This window comes from Rana temporaria, chromosome 4, assembly GCF_905171775.1.
Source record: "Rana temporaria chromosome 4, aRanTem1.1, whole genome shotgun sequence".
Lineage (NCBI taxonomy): Eukaryota > Metazoa > Chordata > Amphibia > Anura > Ranidae > Rana > Rana temporaria.
In genome coordinates this window covers 414617967-414644984 of record NC_053492.1, presented here as the reverse complement: position 1 = coordinate 414644984, position 27018 = coordinate 414617967, and the positions used below count along the sequence as shown (strand labels likewise).

The 27018-nt window shown below is 45.2% G+C and overlaps 1 protein-coding gene across 3 annotated transcripts in view; it reads left to right on the top strand.

Annotated features, from left to right (window-relative positions):
* Positions 1 to 20680, top strand: part of NDUFAF5 (NADH:ubiquinone oxidoreductase complex assembly factor 5) — a 49026-nt gene extending 28346 nt beyond the window's left edge. For all 3 annotated transcript variants that reach the window (XM_040351283.1, XM_040351284.1, XM_040351282.1), the window contains exons 5-12: positions 3543 to 3590; positions 3691 to 3794; positions 6972 to 7011; positions 9475 to 9672; positions 14269 to 14329; positions 15601 to 15684; positions 18262 to 18344; positions 20498 to 20680. In XM_040351283.1, the coding sequence (XP_040207217.1) occupies positions 3543 to 3590; positions 3691 to 3794; positions 6972 to 7011; positions 9475 to 9672; positions 14269 to 14329; positions 15601 to 15684; positions 18262 to 18344; positions 20498 to 20593 (714 nt within the window). In that variant the 3' untranslated portion in view covers positions 20594 to 20680. The remainder of the gene's footprint in view (positions 1 to 3542; positions 3591 to 3690; positions 3795 to 6971; positions 7012 to 9474; positions 9673 to 14268; positions 14330 to 15600; positions 15685 to 18261; positions 18345 to 20497) is intronic.
* The last annotated feature ends 6338 nt before the right edge of the window (positions 20681 to 27018 follow it).

Here is a 27018-nt window from a genome sequence, read left to right as displayed (position 1 = left end):
CTGGAGACAAGCTGTTCTCAGAAACCCTTGACGTTTTTACTGGTGTTATAAACGAGAGGGATTGCATTTGGCGTGTAGGAGACACTGTAGTCACCCGCAGAGTTCAGAGCAGATTCATGACATGACTGGCAAATTTCACCTGAAAACAAGGAGAATGATATCACCTTGCTATTCACGCAATAGAGTTCCACATTTATTTATGGAAACCATTTTGCCGTAGCAGTTCGGTGCAGACGCCAAGTCATCCCTGTCACGGATGCTAAACCGCTCCACCGCTGAGCTTCAATTTCACTGTGTTGACACAGCAGTTATGCGGCATAGTAATATTTTTGTGTTTTAGGTGCTGACATAATTTACTGCGTAAATTCAGGCCTGGCACGTACTTTATAAACATGCCATTTCTTGTTTTACATTTAGATTTTATTTTTCCTTGGGTGCCCCCCTCCCTCCCCCGATTTTTACTTTTGGAATCATTTTTTGCGTTGCCTCAGAGCTCCAGCGGCCCATAGTAATACTGGTGTGCATAGCTTTGCATTAATGTCTGTTGCATATCATTTACCATCTGCTGGCCTTCTTTCCATACATCAAATTGTTGTTGTAGTTTAGCGGTGAATAAACAGCACTGTTTAATGTCTGCACGCCAGCTAGCTATTCTGAAATAACAGGACTGAGCGGCAAGGCAAAAATATGCTTCCTGTCATTTTCATATTTTAATACAGCATTTTTCTTTGTAATACATTTTATGTAGAAAAATCAAGTGTCAGGAGGCAATTGAGGGCTTTGAAAAGCAGTTTGGGCTTTGATTTGCTGGGAGCGCGACGATGCGTTCTATATTAACCGCTTGCTTGCCAGACCAATTCTGATATTTCTCTCATACAAGTAAAAAAATGCAATTTTTTGGGCTAAAACATTTGTTAGAACCCCAAAACATTAGGCCCCTTTCACACTGGGGCGGTTTGCAGGCGCTATTGCGTTAAAAATAGCGCCTGTAAACTGACCCTAAACAGCGGATGCTGTTTGCTTTCACACTGGAGCGGTGCGCCAGCAGGACCGCTCCAAAAGTCCTGCTAGCAGCATCTTTGGAGCGGTGCGGGGAGCAGTGTTTTTACCGTTCCTCCACCACTCATTCCCATTGAAAGCAATGGGAAACCGCGGCTATACCGCTGGCAATACGCCTATACGCAATATGCGGGCAGTATTAACCCTTTTTCGGCCGCTAGCGGGGGTTAAATCCGCACCGGTAGCGACCGAATACCGGCGCAATTCCGACGGTATAATTTCCCGCTAAGAATAGCCGTGCTATACCGCCACCGCACCTCCTGCCCCAGTGAGAAAGGGGCCTGTAATGGTCACCACCGTTTACGATATGCCATTCCATCAACCACGACAGCTTATCCGCCAATCCAGCCGACAGGACCCATTGGATTTTCCCCAGAAATAACGAGACAGAGCTCTGTTACTGGTTTCAAAAAATGTAAGAATGAACACTTTTAATGGTATCTTAGCTTTCTTATATACAGTACAAGCATGTTACAGTTAATCACAGGGACAAAGACACACTCCACCCACACATCACACAATGGGGGGGGGGCTTCAATACACCTTCTCTTAGACAATGACATTCAGTTGAGTTAATTATTAGTCATTATCCAGACAGCCTGTCTCCGCATACAGCTTGACAAGTCACATTCCACATCTTATACTTTTTACACAAAACAGTGTTATTAGCATACATAATGTAAGGTCTTAGGAGCAGACCTAATTAGCACAATGGACACAAAACAGTATTGGCATCACACAATGGAATGTCTAGGAGCAGACGCAATTAACTCCTCAAAAGCATGTGTCCCCCCCCATTGAATGAAAACACTCCATTTGGAGTCAGACTTTAACAACTTGTAATATTCCAAGATATCCTGCAAAACATTCATTATCATTTATCAGTCACCCTATGCCCAAAAGGGGCACAGGGTGACCCTAGACCCAAGAGTCATTAGTGACACTGGCACAGGAGTACCCCCCATCCTTCAAAAGTCTCTGGGTTTCACGGGTCATTCCGTTACAGGGCCTTATATATTTTCTGAAAGCAACGGCCCTGGAGAATAAAAAGGAGGTTGCTGCAATTTTTTTTTTTTATGTCGCACGATATTTGTGCAGCAGTTTATTAAACGGAAATTGTTAGGAAAAAATATACGTCAAGAATTTCAATACACCATGGCTCCAATGATCTGCATTCTGTATTTCGATCCTGGTATCACCAATGAGGAGTTTTGGTATCTCACAAAAGTGAGTACACCCCTCACAAAAATGGGGCTGTACTCATTTTTGTTAGATATGGTATATGTACATACAGTGGTTCCAGTGAAGGCAACTCTTAAGGCGTCAGCATAACAAGACATTTTGGACAATTTCGTGCTCCCAACTTTGTGGGAACAGTTTGGGTTGGCCCCTTCCTGTTCCAAAGTGACTTTTTTTTATATCTATACACAAATATTTTGCCTTTAAGCTGAATGGGTTATTTTATACATTTTTACATATACTTTAAATTCTTTGCTGAAAAAGCCTGTTTACAATTCTTATGCCACATACACACCATCACTTTATGTGATGAAAAAAAACAACATTTTTAAAAACGTCACTTTAATTGACCGTGTGTGGGGGAAAACGTCGTTTTATGTCTTGTGAAAAACGACAAAAAAAAATTGACGCATGCTTCAATTTTATGTGTCGTTTTTCAAAACGTCGTTTTTTGTTTCACAAAAATTGACCGTGTGTAGCAAAAAACGACGTTTAAAAAGACGTTTTTTAGGGTTGTCCAGATACCGATACTAGTATCGGTATCGGGACCGATACCGAGTATTTGCGGGAGTACTCGTACTCGCGCAAATGCTCCCGATACCTAAATAGAATACTTTTTTTGTATTTATCAACATGTTCTATGAAAATTCTTTGAGTTTTTTACTACTGCGTGACAAGCAAATAAAACATTTTTACTCATTTTTATTCTTTTATAATGTCTTGAGTTAGAGTTCTTCATAATTCTAAAGAAAATATCCTTAGTCTGTATTGTGGTTGGAAAACTGTCACATGACATTTAAAAAAAGTATCGGTATTCGGTATCGGCGACTACATGAAAAAAAGTATCGGTACTTGTACTCGGTCCTAAAAAAGTGGTATCGGGACAACCCTAACGTTTTTAAACTCGCGCATGCCCAGAAGCTAGTTATGAAGCGAGCTTCAATGGAAAAAAGTGGTGAACGTAACCTCGCTTTGCTAGAGCATTGTGAAAAAACGATGGTGTGTAGGCAACGTCGTTTTTGAAAATGAAGTTTCAAAAACGTTGTTTTTTACTTCACAGAAAGTTTTTTTTTTTTCCATCACATAAAGTGATGGTGTGTACGCGGCATTATAGTTGCTCTGTATGTTACTGCTCATGCACAGGAGTTTGCAGTGGTTTTCTAAGTAAGCTTGTATATTGTTAGCGCTGTGATATCTCATCAAATCTTCCCAAAAGATTTACTTGTACAGTTTTTATTGTCTAGGAAACGGTGGAAAGATTTGTTCAAGCAGACGTGAGCGAGGTGGCTCTGGTAAGATGTATATCTAGTCTGTGCTGGGGTACATTTACCACACGGGTTACCTTTATATGTAATAAACCGTTATGTGTGCGGTTCTTCTCTTTATCTCTAGAAAGGATCTGCAGTTCCTGAAATTCCAACAGTCAAAGTTGTTGCAGATGAGGAATTTCTGCCATTTCAAGATAACACATTTGACCTTGTTGTCAGCAGTTTAAGGTTTGATGTCTCTTCACATCTCTTGTCCTCAAATCTGAACATCAGTAAAAGTGAAAATGTTCCCTTGCAGTGGTGCTGCACCCAAAGTGCAAGAGTTTACCGTTTGTTTATCTGTTAAGGACTTAGCAAAGCACTTTTACTTGGACCCCTTTCACACTGGAGCGGTTTGCAGGCGCTATTGCGCTAAAAATAGCGCGTGCAAACTGACCCTAAACAGCCGCTGCTGTGTCTCCAGTGTGAAAGCCCAAGGGCTTTCACACTGGAGCGGTGCGCTAGCAGGACGGGAAAAAAAGTCCTGCTAGCCGCATCTTGTGAAGGGGCGGTGTGTATATCGCTCCTTTACCGCTCCCACCCATTGAAATCAACCACCAGCAAGGTGCCTCTGCAGAGGTGCATTGCGGGCGGTTTTAACGTTTTCTCTGCCACTATTAGGGGGGTAAAACCGCCACGCTATCGGCCGAATAGCGCTGCGAAATTAGCGGTAAAAATAGCGGCGCTTTACCGCCACCGCACCTCCCACTCCAGTGTGAAAGGGGCCGTATCCAAATCGCTCCACCAGGCTCCTTTGTTCTGCTTAATTGGCTTTGACAGCCACTTCTCTCCTGCACCCCAACGATTCTTCAAGACCAATTCAGGGACCATAGCCTTGGATTGGACAATGGAGGAACAGTCCATTTGCCTGTCAGGGGAGCAGAGAACTGAGTAATGCAGGCCATACGCAAAGCAAATTTCTTTCCCTGAACCACAGGGAATCCCTCCAGCTGAGCCATTATTCTACTTTCGGTGGGGGGTCCCTGCCAGGAGAAGACAGTGATTACTGCTAGCGTCTATACCAGCCACTAGCGATAATCGTGTGTAAAACTTGTCAGGCTGGTTGTACCCAAGTTGATCAATCGATCAAATTGGTGCATTTAGCCTGCCCATACATGGTTCGAATCTCAGCCAGTTCCTGCTGAACTGTCTACGGCTGGCATAAGGGCTCATTCAATTGTGTGGCAGCAACTCCTCTGAAAAGCAATCTGTAGTAACCTCCTTACTGACTGATTTAACCCTGGAAATGCCACAACACCCTGCTGCAGTCACATGCATTGCACGCGGTTAATGAGGAAGTAAACCCTGATGGGTTTTACTTCCTCTTTGTTTCCCTGTAAAGGTAAAGCATAATGGGCTAGTATGCATCGCATACTAGCTCATTATGTGACACTTACCTGCAAGAGAAGCCTGAAATGTGCCGTCTTCCTCCATTGCAGCGACTGTCCATTCTTCACCCCTCTTCCTTCCGGGGCAGCGTACTCCGGCTCTGTGATTGGCCAGAGTCGCGTGACGTTGTGTATGCACACGGGAGCCGCCACTTATGGCATGACCAGAGCTAGAAACAGCACATCATTCTGCCCTTTCTAACTCTGGTGCATGCGCAGAAGAAATCACCGTACAGCGATTTGTAAATATCTCCTAAACTGTGTCGGTTTAGGAGATATTTCCAGCACCTACAGGTAAAGCCCTGTACACACGATCGGATATCTGATGGAATCTAATCCGATGGATTTTTTCGTCGGATATCCGATGAAGCCGACTTTTATTAGTCTTGCCTACACACCATCAGTCAAAAATCCGACCGTGACAAAACGCGGTGACGTAAAACACTACAACGTGCTGAGTAAAATGAAGTTCAATGCTTCCGAGCATGCGTCGACTTGATTCTGAGAATGCGTTGATTTTTGACCGATGGACTTCCCCACAGACGATCGTTTTTTTCTATCGTTTTTTTATCCATAGGAAAAATTTAAAACATGTTCTATTTTTTTTCACCGCTGGAAAACAAACCGATGGGGCCCACACATGATCGGTTTGTCCGATGAAAACAGTCCATCGGTCCATTCTCATCGGACAAACCGATCGTGTGTACAGGGCTTTAGTCTTAATCTAGGCTTACCTGTAGGTGAAAGTGGTATGTAAGGGTTTACAAACACTTTATGAAGTGGTTGTGGAACGGTCCCATAGACTTGCATGGGATGCGTTCAGCTGCAATAATGCCCATCAAGCGTGATATGCCGTTTCATTTCTGCGGCGTGGTTGCATGTCTGTGGGTGGTGGGCATAAAACTGCCCCCTGGTGGCACAAACCCTAACCCCCCAAAAAAACAATCAAGCATTTAATCCTAGCAGTGTGGACCCAGCCCAAGTGCCCCATTGCAGGGGGGGGGGGGGGTGTTTTACTTTCCCCAGAGTTGGGTTTTAAGATACAAGGTGCCTCATTTTTCAAAAACTGAAACCGCATTTGATTCTGTTGTCTGTAGCAACCGGATTTATTTATTTTTCATTTGTGTCCCAGTACTGCACTAGGAGAATGTAAGATAAAGATAGAGGCCCAGATTCACAGAGGAGTTGTGCCGTCGTATCTATGCGCCTGATTCATAGAATTAGTTACGCATAGATTTCTATTAGATCCGACCGGCGTAAGTCTCTTACGCCGTCGGATCGTAACTGCATATTTACGCTGGCCGCTAGGGGCGTGTACGCTGATTTACGCCTAGAAATATGTAAATCAGCTAGATACGCAAATTCACGAACGTATGCCCGGCCGACGCAGTACAGATACGCCGTTTACGTTAGGCTTTTCCCGGCGTAAAGTTACCCCTGCTATATGGTGGCGTACATGCGGCGTACCAATGTTAAGTATGGACGTCGTTCCCGTGTCGAATTTTTTATATTTTACGTTGTTTGCGTAAGTCGTCCGTGAATGGGGCTGGGCGTAATTTACGTTCACGTCAAAACCAATACGTCCTTGCGGCGTATTTGGAGCAATGCACACTGGGATATGTCCACGGACGCCAATTGCGCCGTTCGTGAAAAACGTCAATCACGTCGGGTCATGGATATTTTACATAAAACATGCCCCCCTGTTCCAAATTTGAATTAGGCGGGCTTACGCCGGCCAATTTACGCTACGCCGCCGCAACTTACAGAGCAAGTGCTTTGAGAATACAGCACTTGCCCGTCTAAGTTGCGGAGGCGTAACGTAAATCGGATACGTTACGCCCGTGCAAAGATACGCGGATGTACGAGAATCTGGCCCATAGAATCTGCTTTCTGTGGACATCACAGTCAGTTCATCTTTCAGGAAATTTGATAAATCATTTCTGGAGCATTGTATAATCATCACTCTTCTGTCTTACAGCTTGCACTGGGTGAATGATTTACCGAGAGCTTTTCATGAGGTAAGAAATATCGTCTGCTATTCAGAGTCACATAAAATAGACATTTTACTATTGAAGATATCTTCCAAATGTGCACTTGGTTGAACTCAAGCCAGAACTTTTTAATTGAAGTTTTACAGAGGGCGAGGAAGGCTCAGAACCTCTGTTTTTACTGCTTTCTGAATCCTCATTGGTTAGATTTCCCCTCACTTCCTGTGGCAGTGACCCCTCATGTGTGGGACAGAAATTAGTGGTTGTAAACCCTTCCATATACAGTACTGAGTGAAGTGACTGGCCTCAAGTGATGCACAGAGATCAAACAAGTCCTCCTACAAAGGTTGAATCTGTTTACCTGCAGTCTTCTCTTCTCTACAGCTGTTTAAAGTCCAGAATTTATAAAGCTTGTCTGAGCACTCAAAAAACAGGGGGCGGAGAGCTAAAGTTACACGCTGCAGAGCTCAGTGAGGAGAGCTCTGAGAGTGGATTGGAGGGAAGAGACACACCCATTCACACAGCTCACAGGAACAGAGCTGAGGCTGTCAATCAGCTGGAGATCCCTCCCCTGTCACCTTTTTCCTCTTGGTGTCAGGAAAAAAACTTGTCAGAAGTGACTCATGCTGATAACAGAAGAATGAAGCAGCAGACAGAAATTACACTTAGTGCTCTTAATTGAGACAAGTACACACTATAGAGGGATATGGTTTGTTCATATTTCATGTCTGAGGTTTACAACTACTTTAAGGGGAAATCTCCCCTTTGAAGGCATAGAAAAAACCGGACAGTTTTAACTGGTTCCTGCTGTAATAATCCATTGATTTTGGTTTTTCTTCTCCCTGAAAATAAAAAAATTACGCTTCTAACCACTTTAAAAAAAAATGCTTATGCATAAAATGAATTGTTTGCAAAACCTTTTTTGGCTATTAGAAATAGATTGAATGAAGTCTCTGCCCCCCTTCCCCCTGGCTCACACTGCTGCCTTATACACACAATGTTCCATCTCTCTGCCCCCCTCCCCCTAAATCACACTGCTGCCTTATACACACACACACACACAATGCTCCGTCTCTCTGCTCCCCTCCCTCAGATCACACTGCTGCCTTATACACATAATTCTATGGCTCTCTGCTCCCTCCCCCTTGATCACACTGCTGCCTTATACACACAATGCTCTGCCTCTCTGCTTCCCTCCCCTTGGATCACACTGCTGCATTATACACACAATGCTCTGCCTCCCTGCTTCCCTCCCCTTGGATCACATTGCTGCATTATACACACAATGCTCTGCCTCTCTGCTTCCCTCCCCTTGGATCACACTGCTGCCTTATACACACACACACACACACACACACAATGCTCCGTCTCTCTGCTCCCCCCCCCTTGATCACACTGCTGCCTTATGCACATAATCCTATGGCTCTATGCCCCCTCCCCCTGCATCACACTGCTGCCTTATACACACAATGCTCTGCCTCTCTGCTTCCCTCCCCTTGGATCACACTGCTGCCTTATACACACAATGCCCTGCCTCTCTGCTTCCCTCCCATTGGATCACACTGCTGCCTTATACACACAATGCTCTGCCTCTCTGCTTCCCTCCCCTTGGATCACACTGCTGCCTTATACACACAATGCTCTGCCTCTCTGCTTCCCTCCCCCTGCATCACACTGCTGCCTTATACACACAATGCTCTGCCTCTCTGCTTCCCTCCCCTTGGATCACACTGCTGCCTTATACACACAATGCCCTGCCTCTCTGCTTCCCTCCCATTGGATCACACTGCTGCCTTATACACACAATGCTCTGCCTCTCTGCTTCCCTCCCCGTGGATCACACTGCTGCCTTATACACACAATGCTCTGCCTCTCTGCTTCCCTCCCCTTGGATCACACTGCTGCCTTATACACACAATGCTCCGCCTCTCTGCTTCCCTCCCCTTGGATCACACTGCTGTCTTATACACACACAATGCTCTGGCTCTTTGCCCCCTCCCCCTGGATCACACTGCTGCCTTATACACACAATGCTTCATCTCTCTGCGCCCCCCGCAATCTGCATCACATTGCTGCCTTACTCATCATTGGATCTCACCTCATTATCCAGCCACGTGCTTAAAGCTCCATGCTCCCTCCCACAGTGATCAGCTCTGCCATTGGAAGTCCCCTGCTTCACCCCCCACTATGTTTACTGCTCCTGACACCTCCCTCTGAGTTCACAGGACACAAAACTACAGGGTAGTATCAATGCGTGCTGACAGTATTGTCTGTCAGCATGCATTGAGAACAACACTAGAAACAACATTGGGTATACATCTGCCACAATGTTTATTTGCGACCCCCAAAATTTCTCGTGGTCCACAGACCACTGGTTGGCAATCTCTGACCCACGCATTTCCCTCTTTAAAAACAGAAGGGTAGTCCTCATTTGTAATGTAGAAAACCTGTTATTATATAGTGTGGAATATTTAATGAACTCCTTGTCCTTAGATCCATCGGGTACTTAAAGAAGATGGAGCGTTCATTGGCGCCATGTTTGGTGGAGAAACACTTTATGAACTCCGCTGCTCCTTACAGCTGGCTGAGTTGGAGAGGGAAGGAGGCTTTTCACCGCACGTGTCTCCATTTACTGCTGTTAATGACCTAGGCAATCTGCTGGGAAGAGCTGGTTTTAACATGCTGACTGTGGTAAGTTAAAGTGAGATTAAAGTTATTTTATTTTAAATAACAAACATGTTATACTTACCTGCTCTGTGTAATGGTTTTGCACAGAGCAACCCCGATCCTCCTCCTTAGTGCCACCGTAGCAAGTTGCTTTCTCCTGAGCTCCACTCTGTGCGCTTCTAAGACACAAAGAACAGGGCTTAACACCCCCCCCCCCCCCCGGTAGTTAGTTTGCGCCTCCCAAAAATGTTGAGCACCAGCTAGAGCTGCATGATTAATCGCGGAGAGAATCGCGATCTCGGTTCTCCCCGTGGGATGACCCGCGATTCTTCCGTGTTCACCGCTGGTTCCACATAACCAGCGTGGAACGCAAATGCCGCCGATTTTGAAACCGACGTCAGCAGCCTGCGCCGCTGGATAGATGTCTGAGCTTCTCTCACAACAGTAGTTTGTATCCATGCGCCACCCAGTGGTTGCCGGCGGTACTGCTCCTGATGTATTAAACCTTCTCACAGTTCTGTACAACTGTGTGTATCCATGCGCCACCCAATGGTTGCTGGCAGTACTGCTTCTGATCTATAAAAAAAGAGACCAGTGATATATCTATAATGTTAAAGACCATATAACTCCTATGAAAAAATCAGAATCAAAGTTTTATTCTGCTTTTTTCATAGGAGTTATATGATCTTTAAAATTATAGACATATCACTGGTCTCTTTTTTTATATATTCATATTTTCAGATAAATCACAGGTTTATTAATTAATTAATTTTTTTTTTGGGGGGGGGGGGGTTCTGGCATTACATTTTTGAGAATCGTGATCTTTTGTTTAAGCAAAAGAATCGTGATTCTCATTTTGACCAGAATCGTGCAGCCCTAGCACCAGCTGCAACTCATACTAAGGCCAATTAACATACCAGCATGTCTTTGGAGTGTGGGAGGAAACCAGAGTACCTGGAGGAAAACCACACAGGCACAGGGAGAACATCTTCTTTACATATTTATAACAGAATTGTCATTCTTTGGCATTTTTGAATTGTGTACGATTGGTTGCTAAACACCTTATAACTGTCCACAAAAAAACATATAAGCAAATAAAAAGGATATGAATGCCTTTCACTAGAATTCCTCTTGTCTAGAAAGCATAACACCCTTCCCCCCCGCAGTGATAAAAGAATTAAGAGGAGCTGATGGTTGTTACCCCATCAGGTCCTTTCATTGAATAACCTCCCTCACATAACATCATGTTTGTAATATAGATTTTATTTTAAGATGCATTAAAGCAGAATTTTCCTGAGCATGGCGCTGCCCATCACTTGCACTTCCACACATGACAGACAGGTGGTGCTGTCTGCTTGCAGTAGGAATATGACGACTTGGATGTTTTCAACCTTTGCCGGGTTTCACATTTTTCACCAGTTATTGTAATTGTCTGCTTGCTGGGAATATGGATAAAATGCAGGAATTTTACAATTCATTTGTCAACAGCTGCAACTTTAATTTACCCTGGAAACAAGGCATATGACTTTAGAGGATGAAGCTAATCCAATCAGCAGAAAGCCTGGTAGAAGGGTGTTTCTCAGATCCCATGGAAAGCTGGATGTAGAAATAACCGGGAGGTTTTGAAAGACATAAGGAACTTATCCAGGCTCCCACTTAGACATGTTCTCTTTGGGCCCATTTAGATGCAAAAACATATTTAAAGCGGGGGTTCACCCGCACATGACACTTTTTCCCCTTAGCTTCCTGCTCGTTTTGTCTAGGGGAATCGGCTAGTTGTTTTAAAATATGACCTGTACTTACCGTTTACGAGATGCATCTTCTCCGTCGCTTCCGGGTATGGGCTGCGGGACTGGGCGTTCCTATTTTGATTGACAGTCTTCCGAGAGGCTTCCGACGGTCGCATCCATCGCGTCACTATTTTCCGAAAGAAGCCGAACGTCGGTGCGCAGGCGCAGTATAGAGTCGCACCGACGTTCGGCTTCTTTCGGCTACTAGTGACGCGATGGATGCGACCGTCGGAAGCCTCTCGGAAGACTGTCAATCAAGAAGGAACGCCCGCTCCCGAAGACCCATACCCGGAAGCGACGGAGAAGATGCATCTCGAAAACGGTAAGTATGGCTCATATTTTAAAACAACTAGCCGATTCCCCTAGACAAAACGAGCATGAAGCTAAGGGGAAAAGATAAAAAAAAACATCATTTAGCGGTACTAAACCCAAAAATGTATTATTTTCTAGCTCTCCAATCATTAGATGTGGTGGCTGCAATCGTTTTCTTTTTTTTTAGGCTTTCTTTTCACCTGGTGATCTGGCCAGTAACGCACCTCCTGTATTAGTGTGCCTCCACTCTGGGTAAAGAGGCAACAGAGACACCATTTAACAACAGCATTGGGCTAGATTCATCAAGCCCGCCGTAAGTTTGTGCGGGCGTAGCGTATCTGAGCCCATATAATGAAGGGCTGGGGAGAGCAGAAGTGAGGAAGGTGGAGTTGGAGCAGTGGCTGCTAGTAAGAGTCGCTGTGTGCATTAAGAAGTTCAAAGCTGTGTGTGTTGAAGGGCTTCAAGCTGTGTGCGTCCAAGATTGTGAGACTGGAAGATCTGGTGGTTTAAGGTACCATCTATGGCAGCAGTGCTGTCGAAGAGTAGCCAGGTGGGCTAGTATTTTCAGTTATTTCTGAACATCATTTAAACCCCTGCGTGGGATTCCTAAATGGACTTTTGTTTTGTTTCTTCTTTATTTAACCACTTGCTTACTGGGCACATATACCCCCCTCCTGCCCAGGTGAAATTTCAGCTTCCGGCACTGCGTCGCTTTAACTGACAATTGCGACGTGGCTCCCAAACAAAATTGACGTCCTTTTTTCCCCACAAGTAGAGCTTTCTTTTGGTGGTATTTGATCACCTCTGCGGTTTTTATTTCTTGCACGATAAACAAAAAAAGCGACAATTTTGAAAAAAATAAATCAATATTTTTTACTTGTTGCTATAATAAATAGCCCAATTTTTTTAAAAAAACATATTTTTTTCCTCAGTCTAGGCCGATACGTATTCTACATATTTTTGGTAAAAAAAAAAAAAAAATCGCAATAAGTGACTGGTTTGCGCAAAAGTTATAGCGCCTACAAAATAGGGGACAGAATTATTATTATATTTTATTATTCTTTTTTTACTAGTAATGGCGGCGATCTGCGATTTTTATTGGGACTGCGACATTATGGCGGACACATCGGACACTTTTGACACCATTCACATTTATACTGCGATCAGTGCTATAAATATGCACTAGTTACTGTATAAATGTGACTGGCAGGGAAGGGGTTAACACTAGGGGGTGAGGAAGGGGTTAAATGTGTACCCTGCATAGTGTTTCTAACTGTGGGGGAAGGGGACTGACTGGGGGAGGTGACCGATCTGTGTCCCTATGTACAAGGGACACAGATCGGTCTCCTCTCTCCCTGACAGGGCGTGAATCTGTGTGTTTATACACAGATCCACGTCTTTGTCTGTGTAAGCGCCGATCGCAGGTGCCTGGCGAACATCGCGGCCGCCAGGCACGCGCATCGCCATCTCAGTGATGCGGCGGGCACGCGCCGCCATCGGCGGCGCTCGCTCACCCCCCCAGTGTCTGGAGGCCGTATATAGACTGCCTCCCGGCAATTGGCATCCACACTGCGGCTGTATATAGTCGTACGGCCGCCAGGAAGTGGTTAATAAACGAGGGCTACCAGGCCCTTTAACGATATATGCCTGTTTGGTGTGGACTCACTACACAAAAACGCATCTACCACGAGAGCTAACAACTCCCTATGTCACAACACAAATCCCTGTGCTGTCAGAGGAGTTGAGCCATATTGTTTGTTCCTACCTAGTCACTCCCATCCCCACACAGTTAGAACACAGTAAGGGAACACACAATTAACACATTGATCGCCACCTAGTGTTAACCCCTTCTTTGCCAGTGACATTTACACAGTAATCGGTGCAGTTTTAGAGCACTGATCGCTGTTTTTTTGGTCCCAAAAAAGTGTCAAAAGTCTTCGCTCTGACCGTCGTAGTACCACTAAAAATCACAGATCACCGCCATTACTAGTAAAAACAAAAATTATACCACCAAAATAAAGCTCTACTTGTAGGAAAAAAAGCATGCAAATTTTGTTTGGGTACAGTGTCGCATGACCGCGCAATTGTTAGTTAAAGCGACGCAGTGCCAAATTGTAAAAAGTGCTCTGGTCAAGAAGGGGGTAAAATCTTCCGGGGCTGAAGCGGTTACTTAGGGGGATCCCAAAAAAACACTATAAATTTATTTCAGTGGACTTCAGCTTTAAGTATTCTTTTTAGTGAGAAATTCCTTTGAAAGCTGGAATTTAATATTTCTTTTTAACTTCTCTTTGCTTTTTGCTTTTTATGGGGTCAAAATGATTTTGATGGCACATCTATACATTTTTATAGCTGCCCATCTCTTATCACCTGCAATCTGCAAAAGCCAGAATGTAATTCCTAAGGACAGAGCAGCAGGAAATTGTTTTCCACTTACTGCTATGATGTGACATGGAATAAAATAGAGGCGCATATTCAGGTTGTAGTGATGTAATCCTCCCTTGTTTTCTTCTTTCTGTAGGATTCGGATGAAATTCAGGTTCACTATCCTGGAATGTTGGAACTAATGAAAGATTTGCAAGGCAAGTATACATTTTTATGGTAAATGGCTGCTTCCCTTTTTGTGTAAATGACGCGGTACATGTGGGGGGGTAAAATTAGATGAGTGCAGTGAATGTCTGGCTGCCCTGGCATACCAGGGTTTGCCCGCGGATGAGTGACCTGCATGCAGCACCTCTCAAGTCTGGAGACATTTATCCTGACAATAGAGCAGATTGAAGGCCAGATGCTACAGAGTCTGCTGCCCAAAACTTTGGGCCAGATTCACAAAAGAGATACGACGGCGTTTCTCCTGATACGCCGTCGTATCTCTGTTTCTATCTATGCGACTGATTCATAGAATCAGTTACGCATAGATAGCCAGAAGATCCGACATGTGTAATTGTTTTACACTGTCGGATCTTAGGATGCAATACCGCGGCCGCCGCTGGGGGGAGTTTGCGTCGTAAACCAGCGTCGGGTATGCAAATTAGGAGTTACGGCGATTCCCGACGGATTTTCGCGTTCGCTACGTCGCCGCTAGTCTAGTTTCCCGTCGCAAAGTTAGTCGGTTTTTTTGGTGCCTTAACTTTACACAGCAATCGTATTGCTGTATAAAGTATGGCCGTCGTTCCCGCGTCGAAATTTAAAAAATAACGTTGTTTGCGTAAGCCGTCCGGGAATACGGAATTACGATACGCGCGTCGCCGTTCAAAAAAATTACGTCACGGCGCGCAAAGCACGGCGGGAGTTCGGAAACGGAGCATGCGCGGTAGGTCCGGCGCGGGAGCGCGCCTAATTTAAATGGCACACGCCCATTTAAATTGGCCCGCCTTGCGCCGGAGGCCGCCGGCTTAAGTTTTCATCGCAAGTGCTTGGTGAAGCAGGCACTTGAAAAATTGCTACGATACGTTACACCGCCGCTGCCCTACGTGAATCTGGCCCTTTGTCTCTTATATACAAGTAAGAGAAATTCCGCACTAGTATTTGAAAGTGAATGCATTGTGCTTCCATTTGAATTTTTATATTTGGTTCAGTGGTAAAAAATAAAAAAACACATCTTTGTATGTAAGTTAGGCCTCATTTAGAAATGTGGTTGGGGAGTGGTAGAAATGCGCGGTTGAGCCGTGTTTTTGCCACCCCGTTTAAGTTGCAATAGGCAGCAGACCAGGGTGTTTATATGCTGTGATCGCAATGCTTCACGCCATGCCCATGGCAAAATCTGCCCGACATATAGCAATCTGCGTGCGGCATGCCGTATATCCAAATGCACCCTTACAGTTATGGTGATCTGTACCGTATTTGTGTGTTTTAGGTATGGGGGAGAGTAATTGTGCTTTGAACAGAAGAAGCTTGCTACACAGGGATTCAATGACGGCAGCTGCAGCCATATACCAAGGTAACATGATATTCTTGTATAACCGTTTTCCTTTTACTGTTTTCTTCTTCCCGTCACACTGATGGCACTACCCTTATGACATCATTGGTAAAACTAAGCAGTGCATGGCTTGTGAATCAATCAGATCCTGAATGAACATGCTGGTAAACATTAAAGGATGCACCAGTAGAAGGAGCACCCCACCAATCTGCAGCCCACGGGCCGGATGTGGTCCTTTTTCCCTTAGGTCATTATTCCTCCCACTGACACCATTGATGGGGCACTATTCCTCCCCCTGACACCATCTATGGGACACTATTCCTTCCACCGACACCATCTATGGGGCACTATTCCTCCCACTGACACCATCTATGGGACACTATTCCTCCCACCGACACCATCTATGGGACACTATTCCTTCCACCGACACCATCTATGGGGCACTATTCCTCCCACTGACACCATCTATGGGACACTATTCCTCCCATTGACACCATCTATGGGGCACTATTCCTCCCACTGACACCATCTATGGGACACTATTCCTCCCACTGACACCATCTATGGGACACTATTCCTCCCACCGACACCATCTATGGGGCACTATTCCTCCCACCGACACCATCTATGGGACACTATTCCTCCCACCGACACCATCTATGGGACACTATTCCTCCCACTGACACCATCTATGGGACACTATTCCTCCCACTGACACCATCTATGGGACACTATTCCTCCCACCGACACCATCTATGGGGCACTATTCCTCCCACCGACACCATCTATGGGACACTATTCCTCCCACTGACACCATCTATGGGACACTATTCCTCCCACTGACACCATCTATGGGACACTATTCCTCCCACCGACACCATCTATGGGGCACTATTCCTCCCACTGACACCATCTATGGGACACTATTCCTCCCATTGACACCATCTATGGGACACTATTCCTCCCACCGACACCATCTATGGGACACTATTCCTTCCACCGACACCATCTATGGGGCACTATTCCTCCCACTGACACCATCTATGGGACACTATTCCTCCCATTGACACCATCTATGGGGCACTATTCCTCCCACTGACACCATCTATGGGACACTATTCCTCCCACCGACACCATCTATGGGGCACTATTCCTCCCACTGACACCATCTATGGGACACTATTCCTCCCACTGACACCATCTATGGGACACTATTCCTCCCACCGACACCATCTATGGGGCACTATTCCTCCCACCGACACCATCTATGGGACACTATTCCTCCCACCGACACCATCTATGGGACACTATTCCTCCCACTGACACCATCTATGGGACACTATTCCTCCCACTGACACCATCTATGGGACACTATTCCTCCCACCGACACCATCTATGGGGCACTATTCCTCCCACCGACACCATCTATGGGACACTATTCCTCCCACCGACACCATCTATGGGACACTATTCCTCCCACTGACACCATCTATGGGACACTATTCCTCCCACTGACACCATCTATGGGACACTATTCCTCCCACCGACACCATCTATGGGGCACTATTCCTCCCACCGACACCATCTATGGGACACTATTCCTCCCACCGACACCATCTATGGGACACTATTCCTCCCACTGACACCATCTATGGGGCACTATTTCTCCCACAGGCACCATTGATGGGGCACTGTTCCTCCCACTGACACCATCTATGGGGCACTATTTCTCCCACTGGCACCATTGATGGGGCACTGTTCCTCCCACTGACACCAATGATGAGGCACTACTCATCCCACTGACACCAATGATGAGGCACTATTCATCCCACTGATACCAATGATGGGGCACTATTCATCCCACTGATACCAATGATAGGGAACTGTTCCTTCCACTAACGCCTTTGATAGGGCACCATTTCTCCCACTGACGCCATTGAAAGGGAACTATTCCTCCCACTGACACCATTGCTAGGGCACTATTCCTCCCACTGACACCATTGCTAGGGCACTATTCCTTCCTCCAACACCATTTCTGGGGCACTATTCTTTCCACTGATGCCATTTCTGGGGCACTATTCCTTCCTCCAACACCATTTCTGGGGCACTATTCTTTCCACTGACACCATTGCTGGGGCACTATTCTTTCCACTGATGCCATTGCTGGGGCACTATTCCTTCCACTGACACCAATGATGGGGGCAGTTTTTTTCTCACTGAGTTTTTAATATGATGCTCAGTTTCAACTTCAGCAAGTCGTCTTCACCACGTCTAGATGCCTAAATGCATTGAGTTGCTGCTATGTGATTAGCTGATTAACAATTTGTGTTACCAAGCAATAAACAGGTGTACCTAATAAATAGGTTGGTGAGTGTAGAATATAACCACATTCTGAAAATGTAAACCATGGAATGAAAATGACTCTGATTGATTAGAGACCGTGGCTGGAGTGACCATCTTTGTGTCTCCCTGCAGAACCAGCTTAATCATATATGCCTCAGCCCAGATGTCTTGACTTTTACAGCAGCTGATCAGTTAGTTTTGTCGTCTGGAATCCTGCGCCCATCAGTCCCTAAAACACATTTCATCTTTCCATAGAGATGTACGGGGAGGAGGACGGCTCCATACCGGCCACGTTCCAGATATACTATATGATCGGGTGGAAACCTCATGAATCGCAGGTAATCACTGGGGCTTCTTGTGCAGAGCCTCCCTGACGTCTTGTACTGAACAGCTGCTCATGAAAACCCAATAAATATTCAATGACAATAGAATGGAGGAGGCCATTTGATTTTTTTTAAAGTGTTGTTACAGTAAAACTTTAGTCAGAAAATGAAATCCTGCTAGATCATTTCAGACTGATCCCTTTTGCAGATTTAGCTATGGAAAACATTAACGACAAGTACCTATACCATTCCAAATCCAGTAATACACTGTCTCACCCTGCTCTGCACATGCTCGGTTACTCTGTATCTTTAGGCACTGCCGAGTTTGTAGAGGCTGATCTGCTGACAGCCTTAAAGTGGAATTAAACCCTTCTATCCTTTACAGCCAAGGATGCTGCTTCTGTTTGATCTGCAACTGCCATGGTGCTGCAGGTAATCAGTTATGACACCAGCAATTTGATGCTTTGACAGTTTGGTTGAGCACACAAGCAAATGTGACAGTTAGCAACCGATTGGTTTAGTTCCACCTTATGATTTACTGCTGTTCAGGGGCTCTGGGCTATAGCAAAATTGCAGCCCCCAATAAGAAGAAACTGGAGCAATGCTGGAAGCAATTTACAGCACACATTAATTTTGGTAGCATAATTAACCACTTCCCGCCCAGTCAATAGACAATTGACGTCCGGGAAGTGGTTGTGTAATCCTGACTGATCGTCCAGCAGGATAACATGCCGGCGCGTGCCCGTGGGGGCCCGCGGCGATCGGTGATGCTGGGTGTCAGTCTGAAAGAGCCCCCCGGCGGAGGCTCTTTACCACGTGATCAGCCATGTCCAATCACCGCTGATCACAATGTAAACAGGAAGAGCCGTTGATCGGCTCTTCCTCACTCGCGTCTGATAGACGCGAGTAGAGGAGAGCCGATCGGCGGCTCTCCTAACAGGGGGGGGTTTGCGCTGATTGTTTATCAGCACAGCCCCCCCTCGGATGCCCACACTAGACAACCAGTGAAGGGGGCAACGTGTGTATGGCCAGATACATGCCCCATGGCCATCCACATGTAAAAAAATAGGCACAAGAGATGCCAATCAGTGCCCACAAATGTGCACTGACTGGCAACATGGGCACTGATTGGCAAAATAGTAAACAAGTGCCACCCCTCAGTGCCCATCCATGCCCATCAGTGCCACCCATAAGTGACCATCAGTGCTGCCTATGAGTGCCGCATACCAGTGCCGCCTATCATTGCCCATCAGTGCCGCCTCATCGGTGCCCGTAATTGAAAAAGAAAACATACTTATTTTCAAAACAATTTACAGAAAAAAATAAAAACTATATTTTTTTCAAAATTTACGGTCTTTTTTTTGTTGTTGCGCAAAAAATAAATCGCAGAGATGATCAAATACCACCAAAAGAAAGCTCTATTTGTGGGTACAAAATGATAAAAAAATAGTTTGGGTACAGTGTAGCATGACCGCGCAATTGTCATTCAAAGTGCGACAGCGCTGAAAATTGGCTTGGGCAGGAAGGTGCGTATGTGCCTGGTATGGAAGTGGAGTCGAGGCAAGCCTCTCCGCGGCTGCATGGAGATAGGCAGGATCTAGGAGAGGAGTTCTGTCCTCCTCTCTGTTGCCGCCTGCTGAGACACCAGATAGGGGCGGGGAGGAGTGGGGTTCCACAGCTGCGGGAGCGTAGATAGAGCCACAAGAAATGGCCTGGTGGGCTGATTCGGCTCACGGGCTTTGTGTTTGTCACATCCCCTAGAAAATTACTTGCCAAAATATTGAGTGACATTTTGATACCCATTCACTTCCTTCCATAAAACTAAATGCTGTATATTTGCTCCAGATGAATAATAGTTCTCTGTGTTGACAGTAAGAACCTGCAATGTATCATGTAGTAAATTATCACCAACTACTCCTTCAAGTAATACATGAGTGTTGGGTCAGGCTAGGCTTGCTTTTATGCTCACCAGTATTAAACAAGCCAAACATTTACTGTACTTTATGTTTAAATGAATTCATTGGGTTTCATTACATAAAGGCGCATCAGATCCAATACACGTAGCGGCTAGAATGGCATTGCGTAGTCATTCAATTTCGCTTTAGAGCTGCACTAGAAAATTGCAAACAGACCTGAAATATTTTCTGTCTCTCATTTTGTACTTTCAGGCAAAGCCAGCCAAGAGAGGTTCTGCAACGGCGTCATTTGGAGATCTTGGACAAGTAAATGAAATTGTATCAAAGTCTAAGAAAGATGAAAGCTAAACAGACCGCTTTTCACAATATCATTTCTGAGCTGGATAATAGAAAAGACTTTTACAATAAATGTTTTGTGAAATTCACTCTCCTAAATATTTGAGTTTTATTGTTGCATCGTGCTAGGATTTCTTCTTAAAGGACAGCTAAGCCCAAGAACAAAAATGGTAATATATTGCAGCTTACCGCTCCTTGGTTGTGGTGGCTGCAGTCATTTTCATTTTCCATGCTAAGAACAATTTCAGCAAGTACAGAAAATACTGGTAGGTCTTTCTTGGAATGATGTTTTCTTGCATATGAAACCTATGCCGGGTACACACGACCGTTATTCACATCATTGAAAAAAACAAAGTTTTTCTCAACGCGATTCCTCTCAAGCCTGCCGATTGTGGAAAAAAATGCTTGCGCAAAGCGCAGTGACCGACAACACGTACAACGGCACTATAAGGCTCCATGTACACTGAAGCTGATAAACTGCAGTTTATTGGTGTTTTGGGCTTTTTTTAACCACTTCCTTACTGGGCACATATACCCCTTCCTGACCAGGTGAAATTTCAGCTTGTGGCACTGCGTCATTTTAACTGACAATTGCGCGGTCGTGCGACGTGGCTCCCAAACAAAATTGACGTCCTTTTTTCCCCACAAATAGAGCTTTCTTTTGGTGGTATTTGATCGCCTCTGCGGTTTTTATTTTTTGCGCTATAAACAAAAATAGAGCGACAATTTTGAAAAAAAAAACTATTTTTTACTTGTTGCTATAATAAATAGCCCATTTAAAAAATAAAAAAAAAATAAAACATTTTCTCAGTCTAGGCGATACGTATTCTTCTACATGTTTTTGGTAAAAAAATAAAAATAAAAAAAATCGCAAGCGTCTGGTTTGCGCAAAAGTTATTGCGCTTACAAAATAGGGGACAGAATTATTATTTTTTGTTATTTTTTTTTACTACTAATGGCGACGATCAGCATTTTTTTTGTGACTGCGACATTATGGCGGACACATCGGACACTTTTGACACATTTTTGGCGCCATTCACATTTATACAGCGATCAGTGCTATAAATATGCACCAATTACTGTATAAATGTGACTGGTATTGAAGGGGTTAACACTAGGGGGTGAGGAAGGGGTTAAATGTGTACCCTGAATTGTGTTCTAACTGTGTGTGGAGGGGGGGTGACTGGGGGAGGTGAGCGATCTGTGTCCCTATGTACAAGGGACACAGATCGGTCTCCTCTCTCCCCTGTGAGGACATGGATCTCTGTGTTTACACACAGAGCTCCACGTCTTGTCCCTGTAGCCGCCGATCCCGAGTGTCTGGCGGACATCACGGCCGCCAGGCACTCGCATCGGCATCTCAGCGATGCGGCGAGCGCAGGCCGTAAAAACACGGCGAGTTAGAGAATTAGAACCACCCTGCGGCCGTATAAAGTCGTACGGCCGTCGGGTAGTGGTTAAACTGAACTCTGTTAGCCTATGTGCCCATGCACACATGGGCGTTTTTAGTGTTAATGAGCTTTGTTTATTGTCTTTTTTCTGAACGCCCAAAATTTGCGTTCAAAGTGCCATTTTTCGGCAGGAAAAAAAACAAAGCGCTCAAAAATGCTGGCGCCAGCGTTTTTTTTGCGTTTTTTTTATCCATTGAGAAAAAAAAAAGCTAAAAGCCGCTACACTGAAAAACGCTAATAAACGATATTGCAAAAACGCTAACAAACATTGAAAGGCTCCCTGCAAAGCTACTGGTGTTTTTTATAGCTTATTTTAGCTTCAGTGTGCATGGAGCCTAAAGGGGAAATTCCATTCGAATGGCGCCACCCTTTGGGCTGCTTTTGCTGATTTCGTGTTACCGCATGTTAGTAAAAGTTTGGTAAGAGACGATTTGCGCTTTTCAGTGTTCGTGCTTTTCGGTCTGTCACAGCGTGACGAATGTGCTATCTCCATTACGAACGCTAGTTTTACCAGAGTTTTACTTGTTTCCGAGCATGCGTCAGAATTTTACGCGTCGGAATTGCTACAGACAATCGGAATTTCCGATTGCAGTTTTTTCCGTCTGAAAATTTGAGAACCAGCTCTCACATTTTTGGCGGAGCCTACATGCGGTTAGAATTTACAACCAAAAGCTTACATCAGACTTTTCTTGTCGGAAATTCTGACCGTGTGTACGGGGCATAAGGCTTTTAAGATGAAACTTATTATGGTTTTGGTTTTAAAAAAAGTAAGGAGAAAAGCGCCACTGAGTAAACTGTATTTTAATATAATGTATAAAATAATCCAGCACTTACATCATAATAACTATGCTGCAGTCAGGGAAGCTGGCACAAGTCTGACGATTAGTGGACCACGTATCCAGATGGAATGCAGCTGATAGGACCCGGGGGGAGCCGGCTATGTCCGTGGTAGATGTCTCACTGCTAGCTGGGAGTTTGTCTGTTGGAGCGTAGCGTCAGCTTGGACGGGGGCCGAGGAGGACCACAATGCGTTTCAGAGCATGCGCAAAGGAACCGACCTGTGCGCTCCTTTTTCAAGTGTGATGGGGTAGGGGAAGAGGCATGTATTATAACACGGTCCGTGTTCATCTGATCCCCCCATAGGGGAGAGCGGAGAAAAGACAGGGCGGTCCCTGCACAGTATGCGGGGACCGCCCTGTCATCCGCCGGCTCAGCGGGGATCAACGGAGCGATCCCCGCTGAGCAAGCGGAGGTTCACGGGGCGGATCATTACTGATCCGCCCCATGTGAAAGGGGCCTAAGGCGATCTCTCAGCTCTTCTTGGCCTGGTGATGAGATACGTATGACACATGATAAAGTAATGTCACCTTCAGGTTTTTTGAAGAAAATGCAGAGAACTGTCCTTTTGCAGCCAGCCAGGTAGTATAGATAGTGATGCACACTCAGCTACATCATGACCGAGGACCTTCGGAACCCTGTCAAACCCCCACGTGTTGGTATGCCTGAAAAAAAATTGCTAGATCCAATAAGAAAAAGTTACTTTCTTGTTTTGCCTCCATAGAATTCACTCTCTGTATGTTTTTTTTGTTTTATTTTTTTAGCCTCATAAATGTTTCCAACTAAACGTATATTATTTATAAGCCTCCGTTTACACTGAATGCAATGTTGAAATCATGCTACTTCACGATTTAAAAGCCGCAGGACAATGCAATTCCATCTGCGGATTTCATGCACAGGTATCAAAGCAAGTCTTACATGAAATTGCAAAAAACAGTGCAGGAACTACTTGAAATCGCATCTATTAAGATGGTGCCATAGAAAGACATTAGATGTGATTTGTAAATGTTGCCATAGAGCGACTTCAGGTGTGATTTGTAAATCGCATGTCGCACCGGCGTGAACAGGGGCTTAAAATAGACTGATTAAAAGTAATACATAGCATTTATAAGATGCATTATAAGACAATTTATGCATCACATACAACTCAATTTTATGGTGATCCTTATGAATTGTAGATGCTACAAGAATAAAATGATGCATTTTACTGCAACTAGGCAGTTTTATCTTTTATATTCATTGAATAGCACATGCGTTGCCCAATGACAAATGACCCTTGACCATCAAAATATTAGTAAATTGAGTCATAGAAAAAGTTCTTTTACAACCGTGTTACCAAACCGCTTTCCAGAGTTTTAGGCCCTTAAAATTTACGGCTTTGCTACAACACAGCAGGAGGTGACCGTTGGCTCACATAAATTCTGATGAAAGGCTGTTGGTTTTTGTTATATATGTCATTGAGTGCCTTCACTCTTTTTTTATGGCCCAACGGACTAAAACTACTGCACAAATTGGCTTATTTGAAGGATATCAAATCCCCTCTTGAACCTAAAATACATTGTCCTCTTTATTCCCTTCGTGTTGGCTTAGGGTAGGCATATTGGGATCTATCTGCAATAGAGGAGAAGACGTGTGAAATTTTGAAAGTTATATTAAAGGCAATTTTTTATTTATTTTTTAAATAACAAATATGTTCTACTTACCTGCTCTATGCAGTGGTTTTGCACAGAGCAGCCCTGATCCTCCTCTTCTTGGGTCCCCCGCCAGCTCTCCTGGCCCCTCCCTCCTGCTGAGTGCCCCCAGGGCAAGCGGCTTGCAATGGGGACACCCAAGCAGGGTTGCTCCCGAGCCACTGCTCTGCATGTCCTTTCACAAACAGAACCGCATTTCAGCCCTGCCCCCTCTCTCTCTCCTTATTGGCTCACTGGCTGTGATTGACAGCAGAGGGAGCCAATGGCTCCCAGTGCTGTCTCAGCCAATGGAGAAGGAGAGTTTCTGGGAGCTGAGGCTCTTTTGCACATCTGTGGATTGCAATGGGGCTCAGGTACGTATTAGGGGGGCTGCTGCACAGGGAAGGTGCATAGAATTCTTGCATAGAATGCATGAAGGTAAAAAACCTGCAGCCTTTACAACTACTTTAAAACCTGACCAAAGCTGGCTGTCATTATTTGTCTTAAGAATTATGACAGATGCAGAACATGTTGCTTTTGTCAGGTAGGCTTCTCATTTCTTGAGATAGAATCGGATGCAGAGATTGGTGTTCAAGCAGTCTCCTGCACCTAACAAGGGGCGTATCATCACTTTGAGGTTGAGTGTTGTGTAGGCCTTTGGCAGAGCAAATGTTTGCCTGCTGTATTGCAATGGCTCCCTTACGCCTGGACTCTGCCATAGATACGTGTAAGGGTATTCCATTGTGGTGTACTCACAAGGTAGGGTTTGGAATACAGAGCAAGTGCTTCCTTGCTGCAAAAGGGCAGGAGAAAACACCTGAGTACCATATACAGTATCTCACAAAACTGAGTACACCCTTCATATTTTTGTAAATATTTTATTAAATCTTTTCACGTGACAACACTGAAGAAATTACACTTTGCTACAATGTAAAGTTGTGAGTGTACAGCTTGTATAACAGTGTAAATTTGCTGTCCCCTCAAAATAACTCAACACACAGCCATTAATGTCTAAACCGCTGGCAACAAAAGTGAGTATACCCCTAAGTGAAAATGTCCAAATTGGGTCCAATTGGCCATTTTCCCTCCCAGGTGTCATGTGACTCGTTAGTGTTACAAGGTCTCAGGTGTGAATGGGGAGCAGATGTTTTAGCTCTCACTCTCTCATACTGGTCACTAAAAATTCAACATGGCACCTCATGGCAAAGAACTCTCTAAAGCCCTGTACACACGATCGGTTTGTCTGATGAAAACGGACCGATGGACCATTTTCATCGGACAAAACGATCGTGTGTGGGGCCCATCGGTTTGTTTTCCATTGCTTACTTGTGTCCTGCTCCATGCTGTCGGCGGCCATGTTTGGTGTGTCCATGCTGCATTTCTTTACTTGCACAATGTATAGCGCTCATGACCATGACTTGGGTATCTGCGGACCAAGATCGCCCAGATAGTGAGGACGACCTCGGACCAGGTCAGCACGCGATAGGGCTCTAGTAAGTGACTTTATCACCGCAGTGCGAGATACTCAAAAAATAGAGGAGTCTGCAGAAGCAGATGCGCCGGTCCCTTTTGGGTTCCGTAAGGCAACCCGCACTGCTAAAGTGTCTCCTTGTGTGTCTTATATTAGACAACTTTTATACAAGGAGTGGGATAAACCACAGAAGGTTTTTTTCAGTCCCTAAAAATCTAGCTGTGCGTTACCCTCTTGAAGGGAGTTTCTTGAAAAAATGGACCTCGCCCCTGATAGTGGACCCTCCTGTGTCCAGATTAAACAAGCTAACCACCATACCGGTGGAGGGGGCTCCCGCCTTCAAAGACCCTGCGGACGAGAAGGCTGAGGCGATCACCCGCAACCTGTACACGGTAGTGGGTTCAGCGGTACGCCCAACCATAGTTGTGGCCCTGGTGTCTCGGACACTCACGGAATGGGCAAAGATGCTGCTCAATGGGTTACAAGCACGTCAGGCTTCCTCGAACGAGGTAGTCCTAGCTGACTACTAGTACAAGGCCAAAAATTCATTTGTGAATCAGCCTTGGACACTATTCCTCTGCTGGCCAGAGCTTCAGTTCAGGCGGTGATGTTACGCTGTCCACTTTGGTTAAAGAATTGGTCGGCGGAGCCATCTTCCAAAAAAGCCCTGATGGACCTGCCCCTTAAGGGCAACAGACTCTTTGGAGCTTCCCTGGATGACATTATTAAAGATGCCACAGGAGGTAAGAGCACACTGCTCCCACAGTCCAAAAAGGGGAAGGAGCCACGCCGTAGGCCCTTCTTTACTGCACACAAGCGTTTTTTTCGTCCACCCAGTACGGCGGGTAAAAGACCACAGGCCGATAAAGCGCCTGCTCAGGGACAGAGACGTCCCTGGTTTTGCAAACCCAACAAACCTGCAGACAAAGCTACGTCCGCATTAAGGTTTCATCTCTCGGGTGGGGGGACGAATTTGCGACCCGGTGGACATCTCAGGTCCCCGACCGG